Raw genomic sequence first — 19,332 nt, forward strand, 5'->3', positions numbered from 1 at the left:
TAGATATATTTTACATATTAATTCAACATGATCTTTATGACCTGTGAAATACTCGAGAGAAAGGATCAACTATACCACCCCCCATCTCCTCCTCCTTTCCTACTCTCCACACCACAAGCTCTTTTAATGTAAATACATTTTAATCTGAACTGTACATAGTATTCTGGATGTGAGAACACAAATAATTTACTTTAAATAGGAACGAATTGTAACATTTGTCACCATCACATAATGTACACTGCTAGTCACTCCTAGCTAAAATATAAAAATTAGAAAAATTATCAACAGAGCAAGGAATGTGTATTTTATGTTTGTTAATGTCTCAGTTGGTAACTAAAGGCCAAATCCCATTCTCTGATATGCATGAGGAAGCTCCACTGAAGTTAACAAAAGGAATATGTGCCTACTTGAAGAGAAATCTAAGCAGTCTCTTGCCACCCCACCCCCCCACCCCCTTTTTTTTTTTTTTTAAGTAAATGAGGCCCAGCTTTTCTGAATGTTTCAGGTTACTGTTGGTTACCTGAAAAACTGATTTCATAGAGATTTTAAAGTTAGTGTTCCTGCGTTTTAATTTAGAGCCACTATTATTTCTTTGAACTATGTGCGTATCTATTATAAACTAACCTGTTCTTTTAAATAATAACATGGCATTTCTTAGACTAAAGTACATATTGAATGAAATCCTTGCCTTACTGACATTAATGGGGTGTTTTGTTCTTTACTTCAATGAGCCTAGATTTCATTCACGGCACATAAATAGGCTACAAATAATGCTGAACACAACTTATGTTAGTTATTCCAAAGCCCAGGAAAGTTCAAATTAAACCTTTCTATTGTCACCAATTCTCAGAACACTTTTTTTTTTTTTTTTTTTTTTTACCTGTGACTTGCAGTTTGTCACCACTGACTTCAACTTTCAGATAAATCCTTCCTCTTTTCTCTGTGTGATCCATTCCACACAGACTTGGGACGTTTATTACACACTGTTTGTGAACATTCATATCGCAAGCTGTGGATCAGGAAAGAAAAGGTTCAGAAAATGATGACATGTATGAAAGTCAATATATTTATGCTAAATACATATGGTAAACATGAGTGGTAAAATTATTCTGTAACATCTGATTAATCGTTGGGGTTTTTTTTTAAACCGACCAAAATGCAATGGCTCTCCTTATAAATATTATTAAAAAACACTGAAGTATTAACCACAATAAAAGGCTCAGCTTCAGTCACCTAAAAATGTGACCTTATTAATGGAATGTAAAACAGACAAAATGAAGAGTCCATGGAATAAAGACTTGATCCAAAATATTAGAACATTTGCTATAAATTACTGTAACCAATACAGAAATTGACAGTTTGCTTATTGATGCAGAACTGTAAATATTTCTTTTCTAATTTCCATAATACTAGCATGGGGGGGGGGATGGAGAGAAAATGAGAGAAAAGGCTGATCATGCAGATGTAACAGAGGAAGAGATGTCAGGATTTGGACATGACCTGGATTTGTGATCTAGAGAGAAGGCTGTGGAAAATCATATCCATATTACCTACCTTGGTGACAGTTTAATGGTGCTGATGCCATCAATGACAAAGAAAAGGGTGAGTTGAAGGTTTGGGATGGAAGATAAGGAATTACAATGTTAATCATGGTAAATTTAAATTATGATGAGAAATCTAGCAAGAGATGTTAGAGAGACAAGCTGAGATGCAGAATTTAGGGTGAGAGAGTCCATGCCCCACCCCTGCCACCACAATAAATATTCTGGGAACAGTGAAAGAGAGATGAAAAGAACTGAAGACAACAAAGTCCGGGGGGGTGGGGCGCGCGCGCGGGACAAGATTTCAAGGAGATGATGACAGATCATGTCATCAGTACACAAGAGATCAAGGAATATGAGGATGGACTAGAGGGTGCAATATGTGGCCAGGAAGAGGTCATTATGAACATTGACATGGAGTGGAGCAGGAGGTAGCTAGTTTGGGAGGAAGGTGGGATGACACTGGAGCAGAGGAAATCAAGGCAATGGTTGTAGGACATGCATTTGAGGAGTCTGGAGGTGGGACAATAGGGAGAATTGCCAGCCCAAAGCATGGCTCTGTTGTGACTGTACAAATAATATGTATGCATTTTAAACCGTTTTTTATTTTTTGGCCACCCTTTTACACACCCAAGGGTGATTCCTTTTGCCTATCTTTTGGGGTACAGATTCCATATGAATTATGGTTGTTGCAGGAGTGACTATGAAATATGGGACCTTAGCTAGCAGCTGAGCTGAACCAATGTCTCCACAAAGGATGCATACTTCCGATATCAAAGTAGAACAAGCTTCAGAACTGCGATGGCAAATACACTTTAGCCATATCAAACTCAATAGATTCCTTTTTCTATGGTTTGCATTAGCATATTTTTACAGCATTTTTCCCACTGGAGGAGGTTTGGCTGATTTATGTTGTTTTACTGAGAGTCTTCAATAATGAAATATTCATTTGAAATATACAGTACTGTAATTAACTGTAATTGAAACAATATTTTTCCAGACAAAGGAAAGAGGACGCTTGATGCCTAATGGTTTCCCTTATTATCTAAAAGGGAATTTTAATAACTTTAGAAAAACTTACTTACTGTCACATTTCATCCCTTGATGTAGAAGTCCATACAGCAATGATCCACAATGGTCACAGAACGTTGGGCTTCCATATGTGTGGATTTTAAACTTGTGTTTGCTTCTGGGATCCTAAAGAGGAAGCAGAAATAGGTTCTTAAGTAATGTCTAAAACTGCAAACTAAATTTCATATATTACTGTAAATGTTGAATACATTAGAGGTCCACAGTTTATGTAGCAGAAAAGCACACTATATGTACTGTAGAATACAGCGAATTCACAAGGTACGTGCTTGTTGAGTGAACCTAGGGTTGGTACAGCTATCAATCTGCAATTAAAACACACATTGACAGGAGCAGGATTGCATACTAAACAACAGGATTTAGCCTTCGATGAACATGACATATACTTTTATCTTTATTCACAAGTTGTGACTAATTACATTTAATAGCCGTCATTGCTTCAAATGAAGATATATGATATTTGAGAAAAAACATGTTTTGGAAGTTTGTTCTAAACATGGAAAAAACTATTGTAAAATCCGAATATCAAAGATGATGTTCAAATATTGTAAATCTGTAATCTGTATTATTATAAAGGAAAAGGGGCTCATTTTAACTTGACACGTGCTAAATATTTTACTCAGACTGCTATTCCTGACTGAATTTCCAACTAAGAAATTTATAGCGATGAGACATCTTAATGGCACTGGCTGCTTGGAAAAGATTTCTAGTTTAGGATCAGTGAAATGGAATACACCCAAATCATTTAAGTCAAATACAGTACTATAACTCCAAATAGGGTTGCCAACTTTCTAATTGTAGAAAACCAAATACCTTTGCCCCGCCCATTTCCCCAAGGCCCCACCCACTCTCTCCATCCCCCCCCTCCCTCCGCCACCTTCGCTCACTTTCACCAGGCCGTGGCAGAGGGTTGGGGTGTGGGCTCTGGCTGGGGGTGTGGGGCCAGGGATGAGGGATTAGGGGTGCAGGAGGGGGCTCTGGGATGGGGCAAGGGGTTCCTCCGGCTCGAGGTGCAGACTCTGGGGTGGGGCCAGGGATGAGGCATTTGGGGGTGCAGGAGGGGGCTACAGGCTGGGGCGTGGGGGCAAGGGGTTCAGAGTGTGGGAGGGGGCTCCAGGCTGAGGCAGGGGGTTGGGGTGTGGGAGTGGGTACGGGATCTTGGCTGGGGGTGTGGGCTCCGGGGTGGGGCCAGAAATGCGGGGTTCAGGGTGCAGGAGGGGATCTCGGCTGGGGCAGAGGGTTGGAAGTGGATCAGCTGAAAAATTACTATGATTTTGAATCTGAAATTAATTACATCATCACTCTTTTTTGTTTGTTTCTTTCTTTCTGCCCATTCTCTGACTAACTCCATGGAGAAAGGGATTATGCAATTCCAGATCCTTCTAGCATTATTACAACTTTAATGAATACCTAACTGTCATGCAAGGACTCCTTTAACACAGCAAATAGCTACATCTTAATCTAAATGTCACCCTCAACAGGTAGGTGTAGTTGATTAGGCTGCTGCCAAGTGGGGAAAGCCCCAGCTGTAGAGAAGAAGGCATTTGATGACAGGCACCAGTTAGCTCCTCCTTGCCCCCTTCCCCCCACCCGTACAAAAAGTTTCCTTCTGTGTACATTTTAAATTAATACCAATGGTCATATTATTTTACATTTAGATTATTACCATACAGTCAGCAAAAAATAAAGTACCATGTCAACTTAAACTAAGCTCGCTAGTAAAGGTCATTTCCGCTTTTCAGCTAATACTTAAGAAGATTCATAAGAAGAATAAAACACATGCACTCAGATTTCAAGTTGACAATATATTACATTGATTGTTGTTTATTTCTCAGCCTGAAATATGTTATGAAAAGAAATGCTGTACATATTTATTTTGTGGATGCTGTCAGTCTAAATTGAACTACACTCACAATTTTCCAGAGAACATCTGTTTGTTACTTATTAAAGATGTAACCAATGGGATCTTGTGGTATGGGGTCATGGGAATGTGACTTTTCAGAACGTTATCTGAAGAATAAAATCACGCAGTTCCTCTGAAGGAGGAGGAGTGCACAGTAATATCAAAACCATTTAAAATAAAGTTTCAATGCCAACTCTTCATTCTATTTTTAATTAGCAAGGAGCAGGGGTAAATGCTGCCTTAACTTGTAATTCTATATAAACATTATTTTGCTAACCACTGTTGCTGTTGCTAAGGTCAATAAATCTGTTGCTAAGACTGACACTAGAGAGGCACTTCTTTTTAAAACTCGTGTTAAACATCTGCCATAAATGACATTTATGACTGACAGATTATAAAACTGTAAGCATAAGGGAAAAGCAAATACAGGAAATGATCATTGTGAATGCTTAATTAATCATCTGCTGTACCTATAATACAGGTATTACACTAAAACTGTAAAACAAGTATTGTCAAATAGTTGTTGTAGCATGGAAATACTTGTACAATATACTTTATCTGTAGATGTATATTGCCTCTGGCTGGTACATATGAGTCGAAGTGATCACCTGCCAAATATTTACAATTATCCTTATACTTATTGTCTGTCACTGTTGATTCTACTCCCAGTTCTCTTTAAATCAGGTCGATAAATTCTTTGTTGAATTTAGCTATTAGTTTGCAAATGTTGAAGTCATACGTTATTTGATTTTATAGTTTCATATTATATAGTTAACTCCCATTATTTTACCCAATTTCATTGCATTTTTATAGTGGCTTAGTATGCTTTAAGCACTCCTGATTTATGTATAAAACAACAAATAAAATATAAATAATAAAAACACAGTGTTGGGCTCATTCTATACATGTTGTAATTGTGCAATACCTTTGTACTTTTTTGTTTTATTTGTTAAATTACTATTCAAACATTTGGGCAAAGTAGGATTATGCCACAGAAATTGATCAGATGGTTGCCTTGGTTATCAGCAGTTGATTCAATACCATGTGCCATAACTGGAAAGCTTATTTAACCATACAGAGCACCTTTTTTTATCTATTTTGATTACACATACATGAGTTTAATAATGGGACACCAGAGATTGCGCCATTAAACTGGATAGCCCTGATCCTGCAACACTGATACATGTGCTTAACGTGACTATCATGAATACTCCCATTCAAAGTAATCATTAAGTATTTGTAGAACCATTTACAGGATCGGGGCCTAACTGTACAGCATAATAACAGTGTCTTATATTAGGAAAGGCTAGACCACTCTTGTCATAAAGCAGCATACCAATGAGCCGTCCATGGGACTAGCGCTTGCTTAATCTCACCTAATATCAATGAGTAAAACATTTTATGAAACTTCCAAATGGTCAAACATATGAGCCAATAGCATGCAAACTTGGGGGGCAAGTTCTGTCCTCAGATATCTCCAGGAAACAACTACTGACTTAAACAGAATTATGTATATACACGAGGGCAGAATTTGGTTCTCACTTCTTGCCAGTAAAATGCTACAGAAATAAATTAACTAGGATATAAAATTATATGACTTCCACTGGCTTTCACAAATACTTATAAGGCACTCCATTATATACGCATATATAATTTAAAACATCACTCAACTTTTTACATTTCATTTAATAGTAGTTTCCTGCCCAACTTAAGAAAATGCCAGTAGTGCTATGTTTAAAATAACACATACAGCATGAATTAGATCTTTTGAGCAGCAGTACATTTGTTCTGACCATTTTATTCTATACATTCACACTCACAAGACTCCTTCTTGTCTGAATGTAAATGCAGAGAAAGAAATATCAAAACTCCTGCTGAAATGGAAATTCTCCCTTTATATGAAATCCATTTTAAACAATTTCTTGTTGCTTGTTGCTTGATTGACAGCAAACACAAAAACCTCAGGAACTTTTAAGGCTAGAAAATGACAGAGGCATTTTCCATCAGTCTAACTCTCTTTTTTTTTTAATCCTGTGTTTTTTTGTTGGGCAACAAGTCATGAAAGATTCATGTTGCCACGGTAAAACATCGTTCCCATTCTGGGCTGGCATTTGGATATCTAGCTCACTAGATCTGCAGGGAATGTTGCAGTATTTGTGTGTCTAATCTTGTACTACACTGTAGGACTTCAAACTGTCTGTGCAGTAGTGGCAGCTTGAAATATGAAATGGTACAAGCACGCCTATAAAGCCACGATTTCAAAGCAAATGCATTACCCTGACCATTGCCTAAGACAAGGTCTGATTACATTCACTAAACATGGAAAAGGGGTACAACACACGTGTGTTTAAAAAAAAAAAAAAAAAGGATCCAAGATAAAATCATTCAGAAGATAGAGCCTTTTCTGATCATCTCTTCCATATATTCTAAAATGGTATCTGAGAATTCACTTGTGAGAACTTCAGTCATTACTTTGCTTCCTAATTGCATGGGTATAGCAAATACAATGTGAAATTCCATTAAACAACCTTTGAAAAAAACGTTTCACAATACGATAAGGATGAAGTGAACTTGAAGTAAACATGAAAATACACAAAAAGGGTACAATCTATTTAGCTTAATGAATCATATTAGATAGAACACTACATATTTACCAACACACACACTAGGTAGTTCACTGATGTAATGACTTTTGTAGTATTACAACAGTAACATTATTCTATGAATGAATGGTGCTTGAACAATTTCCCTAAGGCACTGAACAGAAACATCTTTCCCGTTAACTATCCACCGGTTTTCTTCAACAATGGGAATGCCGCAGTTCCCATTAATATTTGGGCTCCTATATGCCACTCTTTTAGTATCCAGGAAGTAAAGAGATCACAGGATCTTGTTCTAATCTCACATCCTGTTATATTTTAAGGAGGAGTCTAGTGTCGGGTTGTAAATGGCACTGTCTTTATTGTTTAACGGCAGCAGTGGGAGGAGGAAAGCTTCTATGAGCTATATCTATCCTTGCACGTGAGGCTCCAGATTGTGCCTGTAATCCATCTATTAAAAAGGTGCTCTAGTGCCAGAAGAAAATGAAAAACCAAAGGAATATCCTCAAGCACTAGAAGAGTCTATTAAGAATTCCCTCACACTAAATCCACCAAATCCTAGGAATTCCTATTAATGCTAAAGACACAGGAGCTGCCAGAGTGTGCACAATGTGAAGTGCATATTATTTATTAAAAGTTGCTCTTTTAACTTAGGGCATGATACTGCGAGTTCCTGCAGGTCTGGATTCATAATAAAAGGGATTCCATCTCATGCTTCTATAATCCTAATTCAATAATACTCTCAGATAAATCAAGCCCAGAAGCAGATTTCTAATCATGTATTTTGAAGATTTTTTTTTGATATAAAGTGATATAGTGGGTCCTGTCATGCAAAAGACTTGCACTTAAAAAAAAACAGGAAAAAGTCAAAGCATAGATTTGTTGGAATGTATCATATCAGAGTTCACTCTAGAGGCACACAAAGCTGTTATGTATGATCAAGTGTCTAGTATTGAGCCTTCATGTTGCTCACAATGCTATGTCATACTCCCAGCAACAAAGTAGACACTGTTACAAGAGCAGAAGAAGAATATTTTAGGGATCTCCTAATTATAGGAACAACAACTGAATGTTTACTGGCATGTTCCAATTACTGGCATGTTACCCATTAAAAAGTTAAGGTGCATGCATTATGGGATTATGTACATATATTAAGGGGAAAATGTGACCCTTGCCAAAACCAGTAAATTGTTAGGATTATATGCCCACTAGTCATAACACCCAAATTATCTAGTGGCTAAAGCACAAGACTGGGAGCCAGTACTCCTAGATTCTATTCCTGTCCCCACCCGACTCTGCCAAACAGGCTGATTAGGTCAATTTTTCTTCTCACTACTCCACTTCACTCCTATGCTTTAAATATTCTAGACAGGAGAAGAGACTCAAATACACTTTCACTCCTCTAGAGGGAGGAAGAACAACATATAGGCACATAATCTAACCACTCTTTAAAAAAAAAAAAAAAACAATGATGCATTTCCATTAAACTAAAGATAAATTCTTCTCCCTGCAGCAGCACAAGCACAATTTATTACTCTCTGGTAGCTAATATAGTTCAACAATGGTTGTTATGAATATAGATGATGTGCAGTCTATATGGTTTTATAAAAACGTGGTAAGTGAATATAATGTAACTGGAATAGTTTTATAAAAACATGATAATAAGTGAATATAACGCAACTGGAATATGCTTCATGCAAAAGGTCTCTTGTAAGGTATCATTACAAAGCTTATAATCTACTGAGTGTGATCATCCTATTTGTATAAATGTACCACTCTTGTATCTGAAACTAGAAATATAAAATATAACTCTGAGGGCCTATTGTAATTATGCAAAGTGTGGGCCATTAATGGTGGTTTGGAATCTTGATGACTCCCATTGTCTGCAGATGGCTGTGTTTACCTGTGAGTCTTCCTGTATATGTGTGTGCTGGCAAGTGGGTAATGAAGTCTTGCAGTGACATGTGATCATGTCACCAGAACTGGAATCCATCTTTAACCTGGTGCTTTTCCAGTGGGTGGAAACCCAGAGGGACAAAGGGTTCCTGCCTTATACAAAAGATACATAAAGGGGTGGAAGAGAACAGAGGGGGAGGAGGAGCCATCATGAAGAATCCCCTAGCTATCACCTGAGCTGGAACAAGAGCTGTACCGGAGAAAGAATTGTGCCCAGACCTGGAAGGCGTCCAGTCTGAGAAAAAACTTACTGAAACATCTCCGAGGGTGAGATTATCTGTATTCAATTTGATTAGACATAGATTTGTGCATTTTATTTTGCTTGGTGACTTACTTTGTTCTGTCCGTTACTACTTGGAACCACTTAAATCCTACTTTCTGTATTCAATAAAATCACTTTCTACTTAGTAATTAACTCAAGAGTATGTATTTATACCTGGGGGAGCAAACAGCTGTGCATCTCTCTCTATCAGTGTTATAGAGGGCAAACAATTTATGAGTTTACCCTGTATAAGCTGTATACAGGGTAAAACGGATTTATTTGGGTTTAGACCCGATTGGGAGTTGGGCATCTGAGTGCTAAAGACAAGCACACTTCTGTGAGCAGTTTTCAGGTAAACCTGCAGCTTTGGGGCAAGTAATTCAGACCCTGGGTCTGTGTTGGAGCAGATGGGAGTGTCTGGCTCAGCAAGACATGGTGCTGCAGTCCTGAGCTGGCAGGGAAAACAGGAGCAGGGGTAGTCTTGGTACATTAGATGGCAGCTCCCAAGGGGGTTTCTGTGATCCAACCCATCACAGTTTCCATTAAACTTTGGAACAGAAAGTGTAAAACTGACAACTTACGGCACTATTTCTATGCCATGGGTAAATGTTAAATAATCAGACAAATTAATTTTGATGTACTTTTTCTGGCCAGCAACACTTGCAGCTGCCCTGATGCAAATGTTGTGGAACAACTAATTAGCTTATATTGGTGGAAATGTTTTGCAGGTGATGCCATGGAAAAGCTAAATACATAAATTATAAAATATACTTTATACTTCTAACAGTAAAGACATGGGATGTGGACAGCAATCCTGATTTGATTTTTTTATTTAAAGATGCATGTGTGTTTTTAAAGAAAAGAGCTGTTATTTCTCCAGTGCCAGCAGGAATTGGAAGTCTGCCTTGAAGTTCTAGACCTTAGCTTTGTTTATAACATCATAACAAATGCTACTGCACATACTCCACCTTGGACATTTAGCCATCAGACAGATCTGCTATGACTCCTATCCTGATAAATGCCTCCTTAAAGTCAAGTAATAATAATTTTGAATAGGAAATTTAACTATTGGTCATGTTAGATAACTGTGGGAAATAAAGGGGAGAGGGGGGAAGAAAAATGCTACCGTAGATTATGAGAAGAAGAAAGGTTCAGATTGTTTCAAATTCTATATTTGAACAGCATATTGTTTAACAGTTAGAGTAGGAGTCACAGTTGGAACTCCTGGAATGCATTTGTGGCCCTGCCACTAACTTGCTGTTTAACCTTGGTGAAGTCACATACTCTTGCCATACCTCAGTTTCACTAGTGTACAAAATTAGAACAACATGCAGTGCTGTTGCAAAGTCAAATTAATTTACATTTGTATAAAGTGCAAAACTGCTATATTATCCTACAGCAAAGAAACCAATTATTTACAGAAGTGCATGGTGTGGGTTACAGTAGCTCGCACAACTCAAGACTTAGGACAGAGTCAGGATACCTGGATTCTTTTTCCAGCTCTACTTCTGACATGCTGCATGGCCTTGAGCAAGTCTTAACTTCTCTGTGCTTCAGCTTCCCCATCTTTAAAACAGAGGTAATGATATTTACTAGCTTTAGTAAAGCAATATATAAGTGCTATGTATTATTTCTTCTTCGATTCCTGTACACCAGATAAGCAATGACAATGGGGCTGAATGAAATCTTTCCACCACTTTCTGTCTTGTACCAGCTTCACAGCTTCATTCACCTTTAAAACTTTTTGTTCTATGTCATTCTTCACCATGTCGATCCAATGCTTCCTTGGTTTTCCTCTATTTCTAGTTCCTCGCACTCGCATATCTTGCCTTCTAGCGTAGCCTTGCTGGGTCAATTCTTGACACGTGTCCCAACCATCGCAGTTGTCTTTCTTGAATTTTCTGTAACAGCATTATTTCTTGCCCTACTCATTTTCTTATCACTTCATTTTTTATTTTCTGCAATCTTGAAACACCCGGTATTCCCCTCAGTCAGTTCATTTCCACAGGCATTATCTTTTGTTCACCAGCTTTCCTCAGACTCCAGCATTCTGACCGCACAGCAGTATCAACACAACTCTGGTCTCATAAACACTGATTTTTGTTTTTATCTAAATGTCTTCAGCCCTCCAGATCTTGTAGTTTTCTGAATGCTGTGGCCATGAGTCCAATTCTTCTTTTTATACCATCTTCACAATTCCCATTCTTCAGTACTAGTCCCCCAAGGTACACAAATGTTTCTATTTCTTCTAATTCTCAACTTTGGTCTTCCAATTGCCAAATTTTTTTATCTTTTCCATGCAGATCTTCAGTCGGAATTTTCCACATTCCCTGCCCTCCTTGGTCAATGATCTGAGAGCAATATCATCTGTAAATCTAATGTTATTCATGTCTTCCCACATAACATGTCTCCTCCCATTCCCCTATGTATTATTTATTATTAATGCACAATGTACCAATAAACTGAAAAAATTATTACTTTTGATGCAAGTAGATACGTGATATGATCCCATCCAACACCCTACCACACAACAAATATAACTGACAACACCTACAGTTTACCTACATGCACCCAGAAATAGTCTGCAGTGTAAGGCATAGGAAGGAGTCAACAGCAGAGATTTTTGGGGAGTAAACCCTTGAAAATTTACATTAAGGAAATATTACAAGGATATTGCTCTCTGAGCAGCCTATGCACCTTGGTATCATGAAAATCTGTTGATAGCTGCAGATGTGAAAAAGAATCTTGTGCAGCCAGTGTGCATGTGTGAAATTGACAGAATCAACAAGGGACATGGAACGGTTCTCTGCATATACCCTGCCCAGTCAGCTTTGCCAAGCCCGCCTCTGTTTGAGCTCAGAGCTTCCCAGCTTGTCTGACAGGACATCCACAGGCAAAGGTTGTGGGACAACAGGCTTTTCAACCACCCTACTATACTTTCTGCCACTTTGGTTTGCACTTGATTCAGTGTGAATGATATATTTCAACTTCTGGCATGTGTTATGTACATATTTAAGAGGAATCAGTTCCCTCTATAATGATTCTATGAAGGGTAATATATTAACTCAGTTAACAGGAGAACTCAGCAATAGTAAAAACAGTGACTGCATAGTTATATTTGTTTCAAAAGAGTTAGTGTACAGGACTGTCCATTAGAAAATAAATCAAATATGACACTATTTAGAAACAACCATATGGAAATGCCAATGAAAATACTGGTGACCATGTGGAAACACATTTCTACGGCTAGTTTATTTTTGTAATAATGTGTGTCATCAGTGTACGGAGGCGTAGCAAAGGCTAGCTGACATGAGTCACACACAGAAAACCTCTTGTTCACTAGTACTACCAAATAGGAAACTCTAACAGTTCCATTACACTGAAATATCACCTGTGACTAGGCTGCATTCCAGTACCTGGGTCTAGCTCCCTCCTCAAAGACAATACCCACTTCCTCTCTGAAAGATGGTCTTAATGGCCATCGACTGCTAGACTGAAGCTCAAGGAATCTGGGCTGAAAGGAAAGAATAATTATCAGACCACTTTCTGTCACATCATATACAGTATATATAATATGCAAGTATACCCTACAATGATGAAAGGTACATCCAATTCCCTTTGCAAGGTAGCAAGAGTTGTATAACTTCAGGAGAAAAACTGAACTTTATTTACTAGAAGACAGAGAAAAGATCCTGTGAAGAGGCTATCTGGGGATGTCTGAAGAAAAAAAAACAACCACCCTTGGATACTAAATCAGAACATACAGCTTTATGTGCTGTAATATATCAAATATTTCTTACAATAAATACCTTGAGACACCATAAGCTCACAGAAGTTATTCTTTAAATTCACATACTTCAGGTTGGGTTTCAGGTTTATTTACAGAATACTTATTGCACCCACTCACATTTTACCCATCCTAGAGATAAATAATGAACTACACTCACCAGTTCTCTTGATATGTTTTCTAGAAACAAGGTTTGAACTATCTCATCCACAGTAGTTAAACTTACAGAGTTCATGTGCCTCAAAAACCTTTGTTTGAAATTCTCTAGAACTTATTTTCTTCAACAAAAAGACATGACAAATAGTTACACGTGTTCTTCTGCACATATGGGAAAGTGGTATCCTTAGTGAGCCACCTTTAATTCTAGCAACTGCAGCTCTTAAGGTGGGCCCTACCTTAACTGATGATTCATTGGGCACAGCATGTGAAAAAAGCAAACTCAAGGCTAAGCAAGCAGAAATAATATCCAAAAACTCAACTGGATTCTGAACTACAGTTCAGAAACAGAGAGCACTGCCATGTAATTCAGCAAAAGTAAAATGGCAAATATGAGCTACAGTAAGTGTATAATTATATTTTAAATTTACTAGCCCAGAAACAGGAAAGTTTGGCTCAAATACGGTACACTACTGTTTCAATTTCTATTCATACTTAAATTGTTTGATTATAATGGAAAAATACCATGGTAGTTCAAGCATCTAGCTTAACCATCCATGTATTTAACATTTGAAAATAAAATAAACAGCTAGACATAACACGTAAAACAAGATATTGTTTACATATAGGATGATTAATAATTACATGTAATCTGTCATGCCTGAGAACTACACCCTAGTTTCATACACATTTCTCTCCTCTACACCTTATAAAAGGAAAGTAAACAATGATGCGACTGACTTGCCTTACGTTGGCAGGTGTTCTTTCACACTTTTACAGAACGTGCTCTAGTATCTGCTACTGCGCAAAAACTGTTGCAGCACAGATAATGAAAAAAGTAAAGGGAATAAGGGCCGATTATCAAAGATCGTAACTATTCTTTAGAATGGGGTTCCCAAACTGTGGTACATGTACAAGACATCTCTGGAGGGTATATGGAAGAAATTGTGTAATGGTGGATTTTATTTATTGCATTCTCAAAATAGGCTACTCAGATGATGTTTTAAAATCCTGTGGGAATGCGTTATATAAAATACGGTAGTTAATTTACTTCAAGATTTAGCAATGAGAACACAGATACACAGAGACGCTGACGTACAGAGCTCTCACCTCCGATCACCATATAGAGCTGGGTCAGTTGCCCAGCAACTGTCCAGTCTAACTGAGCTCAGAACAAAGTCAGGGTTGGTTTTTTTCCGGTTGTCTATGTCGCACTATAACTACATCTGTATGTAACAGTGAAATATGGCCAGATGGCTAAAACAGGTAGTGTTAAGAAGAACACACAAAGTATCAGTGATGAGGCATGCAGGGGTATGTGGGCAGCTGGTAAATCTGGAAGGGGGTACATGGACAGCGGATAGCTCTGGAAGGAGGTATGCAATAAGAAAAGTTTGGGAACCTCTGCTTTAGATTATATGCCTTTATTATCAAAGTACCTTGATTAGCATCATAAATGGGTTAAAACATGCTACCCTTGAAATAATCTACACGACGGTTATATTTCCATCTAGAGCAGGCTTATTTCTGTTACTATTTCAAATAGAGGACTACCACCTAAACTTACAGAGCAAGCATTCACCTTGAACAGGTCGTGCACAGCTAACCAGAATCCTTGTTCTGGCATACAGCATCTCATTCCACATGAATGAGGATGATTTTTAATCAAGCACATTGCTTAGTCAGCTATGTGAATAGGACTATTTTGCAGGATGTCAATAACTTTTTGAAAAATATCACCGTTCGTGCTGATGGAATACTGTTTTAAGTCTTCTACTTTGTCTGCCTTTTGAACGCTTTCTTCAGAGTCCTTTAGAATTAATTCATCAGTAATTCACAAGTTCCTTATAAAGACAACGTAATAGAACTCATTGTTTTTGGTCAATACAGTTCTGCCCCATATTCATATTTCTTGTCGTAAAGTCACGCTTCAAAATGGAAAGGAGAAAACGAACACTGGAGCTTTAGGGCACAATTTCCCACACCAACCTAACAAAGCACTGAAACACTTACATCCACCCCTTCTCGGGAAAGGACTTGAGCATGTGCTTACTCACTTTGCTGGAAACGAGCGTTCTTCCATTTAAGTCCAATTAATAACAGTAGAAATGCTTTCTGGGAGGGAGGGGCAGGAGCGGGGAAGCACTGTGTCTCTGTTCCTCCCCCTCCCTCCCAGAAAGTCCTAAGCGCTGCCAAACAGCGCTTAGGACTTTGGGGGCGGGGGGGGATGTGGCGTGCTCCGGAGAGGAGGTGGAGTGGGGGTGGGAAGAGGTGGGCCTGGAGTGTTCCTGGCAAAGTCCGAGCCTGTTCTTCTCTGAGGAAGCTGCCGCTGCTGCTGCAAAGGTGCTTCCTAGCATCCTTGCCTGCAGAGGGCTGTGCCTGTGTGGGGTAAGCCAGGGGCACTTCCCAACCACAGTACAGTACTGTACGGTACAGTATATAATGCCTTTTGTCTGCCCCCCAAAAATTTCCTTGGAACCTAACCCCCCGCATTTACATTAAATCTTATGGGAAAACTGGATTCATTTAACATGGTTTCACTTAAAGTTGCATTTTTCAGACTATAACTACACGTTAAGTGAGGAGTTACTGTATAAGTCGTGGACAGGCCATGGGCCATGAATTTCTGTTTATTGCCCGTGACCTGTCCATGACTTATACTAAAAATACCCCATGACTAAATTGTAGCCTCACTTATTGCTTGAATTTCTAATGAAAGTAAATCAACATAGTAAGGGATGGATAAATGTACATGACTTATAACGTTTCAAGAAATCACTGATCCTATTCACAATTAGAAATATAAATAATTATGCATATTCAATGTGAGGTTTTTGTAACTCATTTCAGTAAAGAGCAAGAATAATTGACAGTTTCTGAAATAGAACACAAATTTCAAATGCATTCTCTAAAAGACTGGCAGGTCTGTTTTCATCAAATCAATACACAATATACTACAACCTCTAATCATTTCCTACTGTGATAGAAAGAAACACTGAATCCTGTATATTTCATACTGCACAGGATTTTTTTCTTTCCAAAATCCTCCATGAAAAACTAGATCCACATGGAACTTTGTTGTGACAGGTTGGAGAAAACGGTGTGCAATTTGTGTTGGATATACTGTACTTATAACACATTTACCTTACTATTGATTAATGATCCAGATAATCAAAAATACTGAAGAGAAATCTACTGCATTTTTTCTCAGTAGGAAAAAAATCCTAGATACTTCCTGTACTTTACTCAGTCAAGACTTTTATTGACTTCAGTCGGACTTTTGCCCTAGTAAGACCTTCAGATTCTGGCACATTGAGACTAAGGGTACGTCTACACTACCCGCTGGATCGGCGGGTAGCAATCGATCTTTCGGGGATCGATTTATCACATGTAGACGCGATAAATCGATCCCCAATCGCTCTCCTGTCAATGCTGAACTCCAGATCGGTGAGAGGCGGAAGCAAAGTCGATGGGGGAGCCGCGGCCGTCGATACCACGCTGCGAGGATGCGAAGTAAGTAATTCTAAGTTGATTTAAGATACGTCGACTTCAGCTATGCTATTCTCGTAGCTGAAGTTGCGTATCTTAGATCGATCCTCCCCCCAGTGTAGACCAGGCCTCAGTCACACTATCTCTCACAAAACAGTGGGTACAACTCATTAACTAAACCCTCATTCAGATGCAGTGTCACTTTCTGAATGTGTGTCTGCTTTTTACCCTTCGTTTTCCTGCTGGCATGGTCAAATATCTTGCACGGAGTCATACACTGAGATGGCAGCTTAGACCTGGGTCTGTAGTTTGTGCCAAGGATCCACGCTCTGCTACTGGAAATAATAACTTCCATGGTTTAATATATGGTTTCTATGATCACAATCCAGGATGTGAGGAAGAGAAATAGTATAACAGGCTTTGTTAATTGGTAACCAGCAATATCCAGTTTCTGATTCAATGGGGTTGCACAGGTGTAATCACTAAAAAAAAAAAAAAAACAAAAAAAAAACCCCAAGGAGGGAATCCTGTCTCAGACAGCAACACAGACAATTTGAGATATGCAGAGATTACTGGGTGATGTTCTACAGTCTGTGATATGCAGGACATCAGACTAAAATATAATGTCCTCTTCTGGCCTTGACAACTATAAAAATGCCTTTAAAAGATTTTTTTTTCCCATTTCCTTCTGGGGAGTCAGCCTATCAAGGACAGTGCAGCATGAGCTGTAAGTGTACTAGGAGACACAGCACCTTCACTGGTTTAAGAGCTAATTATGTTAATAGTCCCAGCTACAGTGTGACGTTTCTGGGGATGGGTGCTGAAGGGAAAAGCAGGGAAAAGGGGCCTGATAAAACTAGAAGATGATGGGAATTAATATAGCAAAAGCCTAAAAGAATGTGTTGGAGAGGACTAGTACGAGTGAGTGACTTTATAGAGTTTTTTTTTGGGGGGGGGGGGGGGTGGGGGTGGGGGTGAGGGTGACAACATATAAAATACCTTCACATCACTAATAAATGGTTTACACATACATTTTTTTGTGCACATAAGTTTCCAATTTAACTTTTTCCTAGGAAAATTAAATGCACAAACAAGATGCCCTATTCTGAAACTTATTCAATGCAGCACCATCACTAAAATTTAATCAGGAAGCAAACCCTGATTTGGCTGTAAGGGTTCAATAGCCCACAGTGTACAAAAGGAACAAAGAGTCCAAGTTTTTCAGAAATCAGGAAGTTCTGGCAAAGGAAAGCAGCATTCTGAAAGTTAGGGAAGGTCATCAGATCTAGGGAGAGCTCCAATGCTATCAACCAATCTATGTGAAGTCTGCGGACTCTGCCAATGAGCTAGATGCTGCTACTGGAAAAAATAACTTCTATAGATGGACATACATCTCCTATGATTTCCATCCAATGGCGGAGGACAACGAATGGTATAACATGCTTTCTTATTTGGTAACCAACAATAACCAACCTTTTACAAAATCCAGCCCAAAATTATAACTGTCCTTATGCAGACATACACTGTTACTGGAGCCACTGGAGTCGTATGACCTCTGAGATATGACAGGAGTATAGCCACCTTTTATTACCCTGACCCATGTCATGTGACTTGAAAATAAAGGTTGGCATATTACCAGCACTCCTCCATGTCTCACCTTTATTTAGGTTTTGTCAGTTGTGTTATCAGCAAATGGCTTTTTTTTTTTTCTTTCTATAGGGCAGAGGGAGACTCAAAATATTGGGAAGTAGGGTTCAACTAGAGTTAAAAGAAAGAAAGAAAGAAAAGGATTTTCAGACAGAGGTTTCAGTTCTCTCCTGGAATGCACTCTAATTAAAAGGTTTTATTATTATTTATTATTATTTATTTATTATTAAGGGACACATGGTCAGAGAATCAACCTATTTTGATAATTGCCTTTTGTTCATATCCTTGTAGAGAATAGTACTGATTGAGTTGGCATATGGAGAGTGACGATCTATGCAACTGTACTCACAGGGGTTTATAATTTCCTAATTACCATACAGGCAGTTACATTTGGGAAAGAATCAGCATTTACTTGCTATTTTTTGTACATTCTTTTTTAACAAAGAAACTGCAACATAATTACAGGAAAGTGCATAAACAAAGAATGCTGTCAGAAGATGATTTGCTCTTATGAACAGATGAGGAGCAACGGGGGAAGGGGGGCGGGATTTTGTTTTAGATTAGAAGAAGTCATGTCATGAAGTAACTTTAAAAGACGGAATTTAAAAATTACTGTTACTAATATAGTGTTTGTGTTTACAATAAGCTAATTTTATTTATTTTTTTAAAGCCTTCTAGATGTTAACCAACAGATGCTGAGAGTCTGAATTCATAGGAAGTCCTTAGAAAGAGAAGGACACACTTATATGGGAATCTCAGCACTGAACCAAACCTTATTTATGGATTCCAGAACTGAAATCCTCTTCAGCCAGAAGGTAGCAAGACATACATGTACATTTTAACTATTTTAGCACTAAATGTGTTAACATTACAAAGCTGAAAGCAACAGAAATCAACACAAT

General features: G+C 38.3%; 1 protein-coding gene across 2 annotated transcripts in view; it reads right to left on the reverse strand.

Annotated features, from left to right (window-relative positions):
* PRKCA (protein kinase C alpha) overlaps positions 1–19,332 on the reverse strand; it is a gene marked incomplete at its 5' end in the record, with an annotated part of 305,495 nt that overhangs the window by 91,416 nt on the left and 194,747 nt on the right. For both annotated transcript variants that reach the window (XM_034790526.1, XM_034790525.1), the window contains 2 exon segments: positions 881–1,009; positions 2,627–2,738. In XM_034790526.1, coding sequence (XP_034646417.1) covers positions 881–1,009; positions 2,627–2,738 — 241 coding nt within the window.

Source organism: Trachemys scripta, chromosome 14 (genome assembly GCF_013100865.1).
Source record: "Trachemys scripta elegans isolate TJP31775 chromosome 14, CAS_Tse_1.0, whole genome shotgun sequence".
NCBI lineage: Eukaryota > Metazoa > Chordata > Testudines > Emydidae > Trachemys > Trachemys scripta.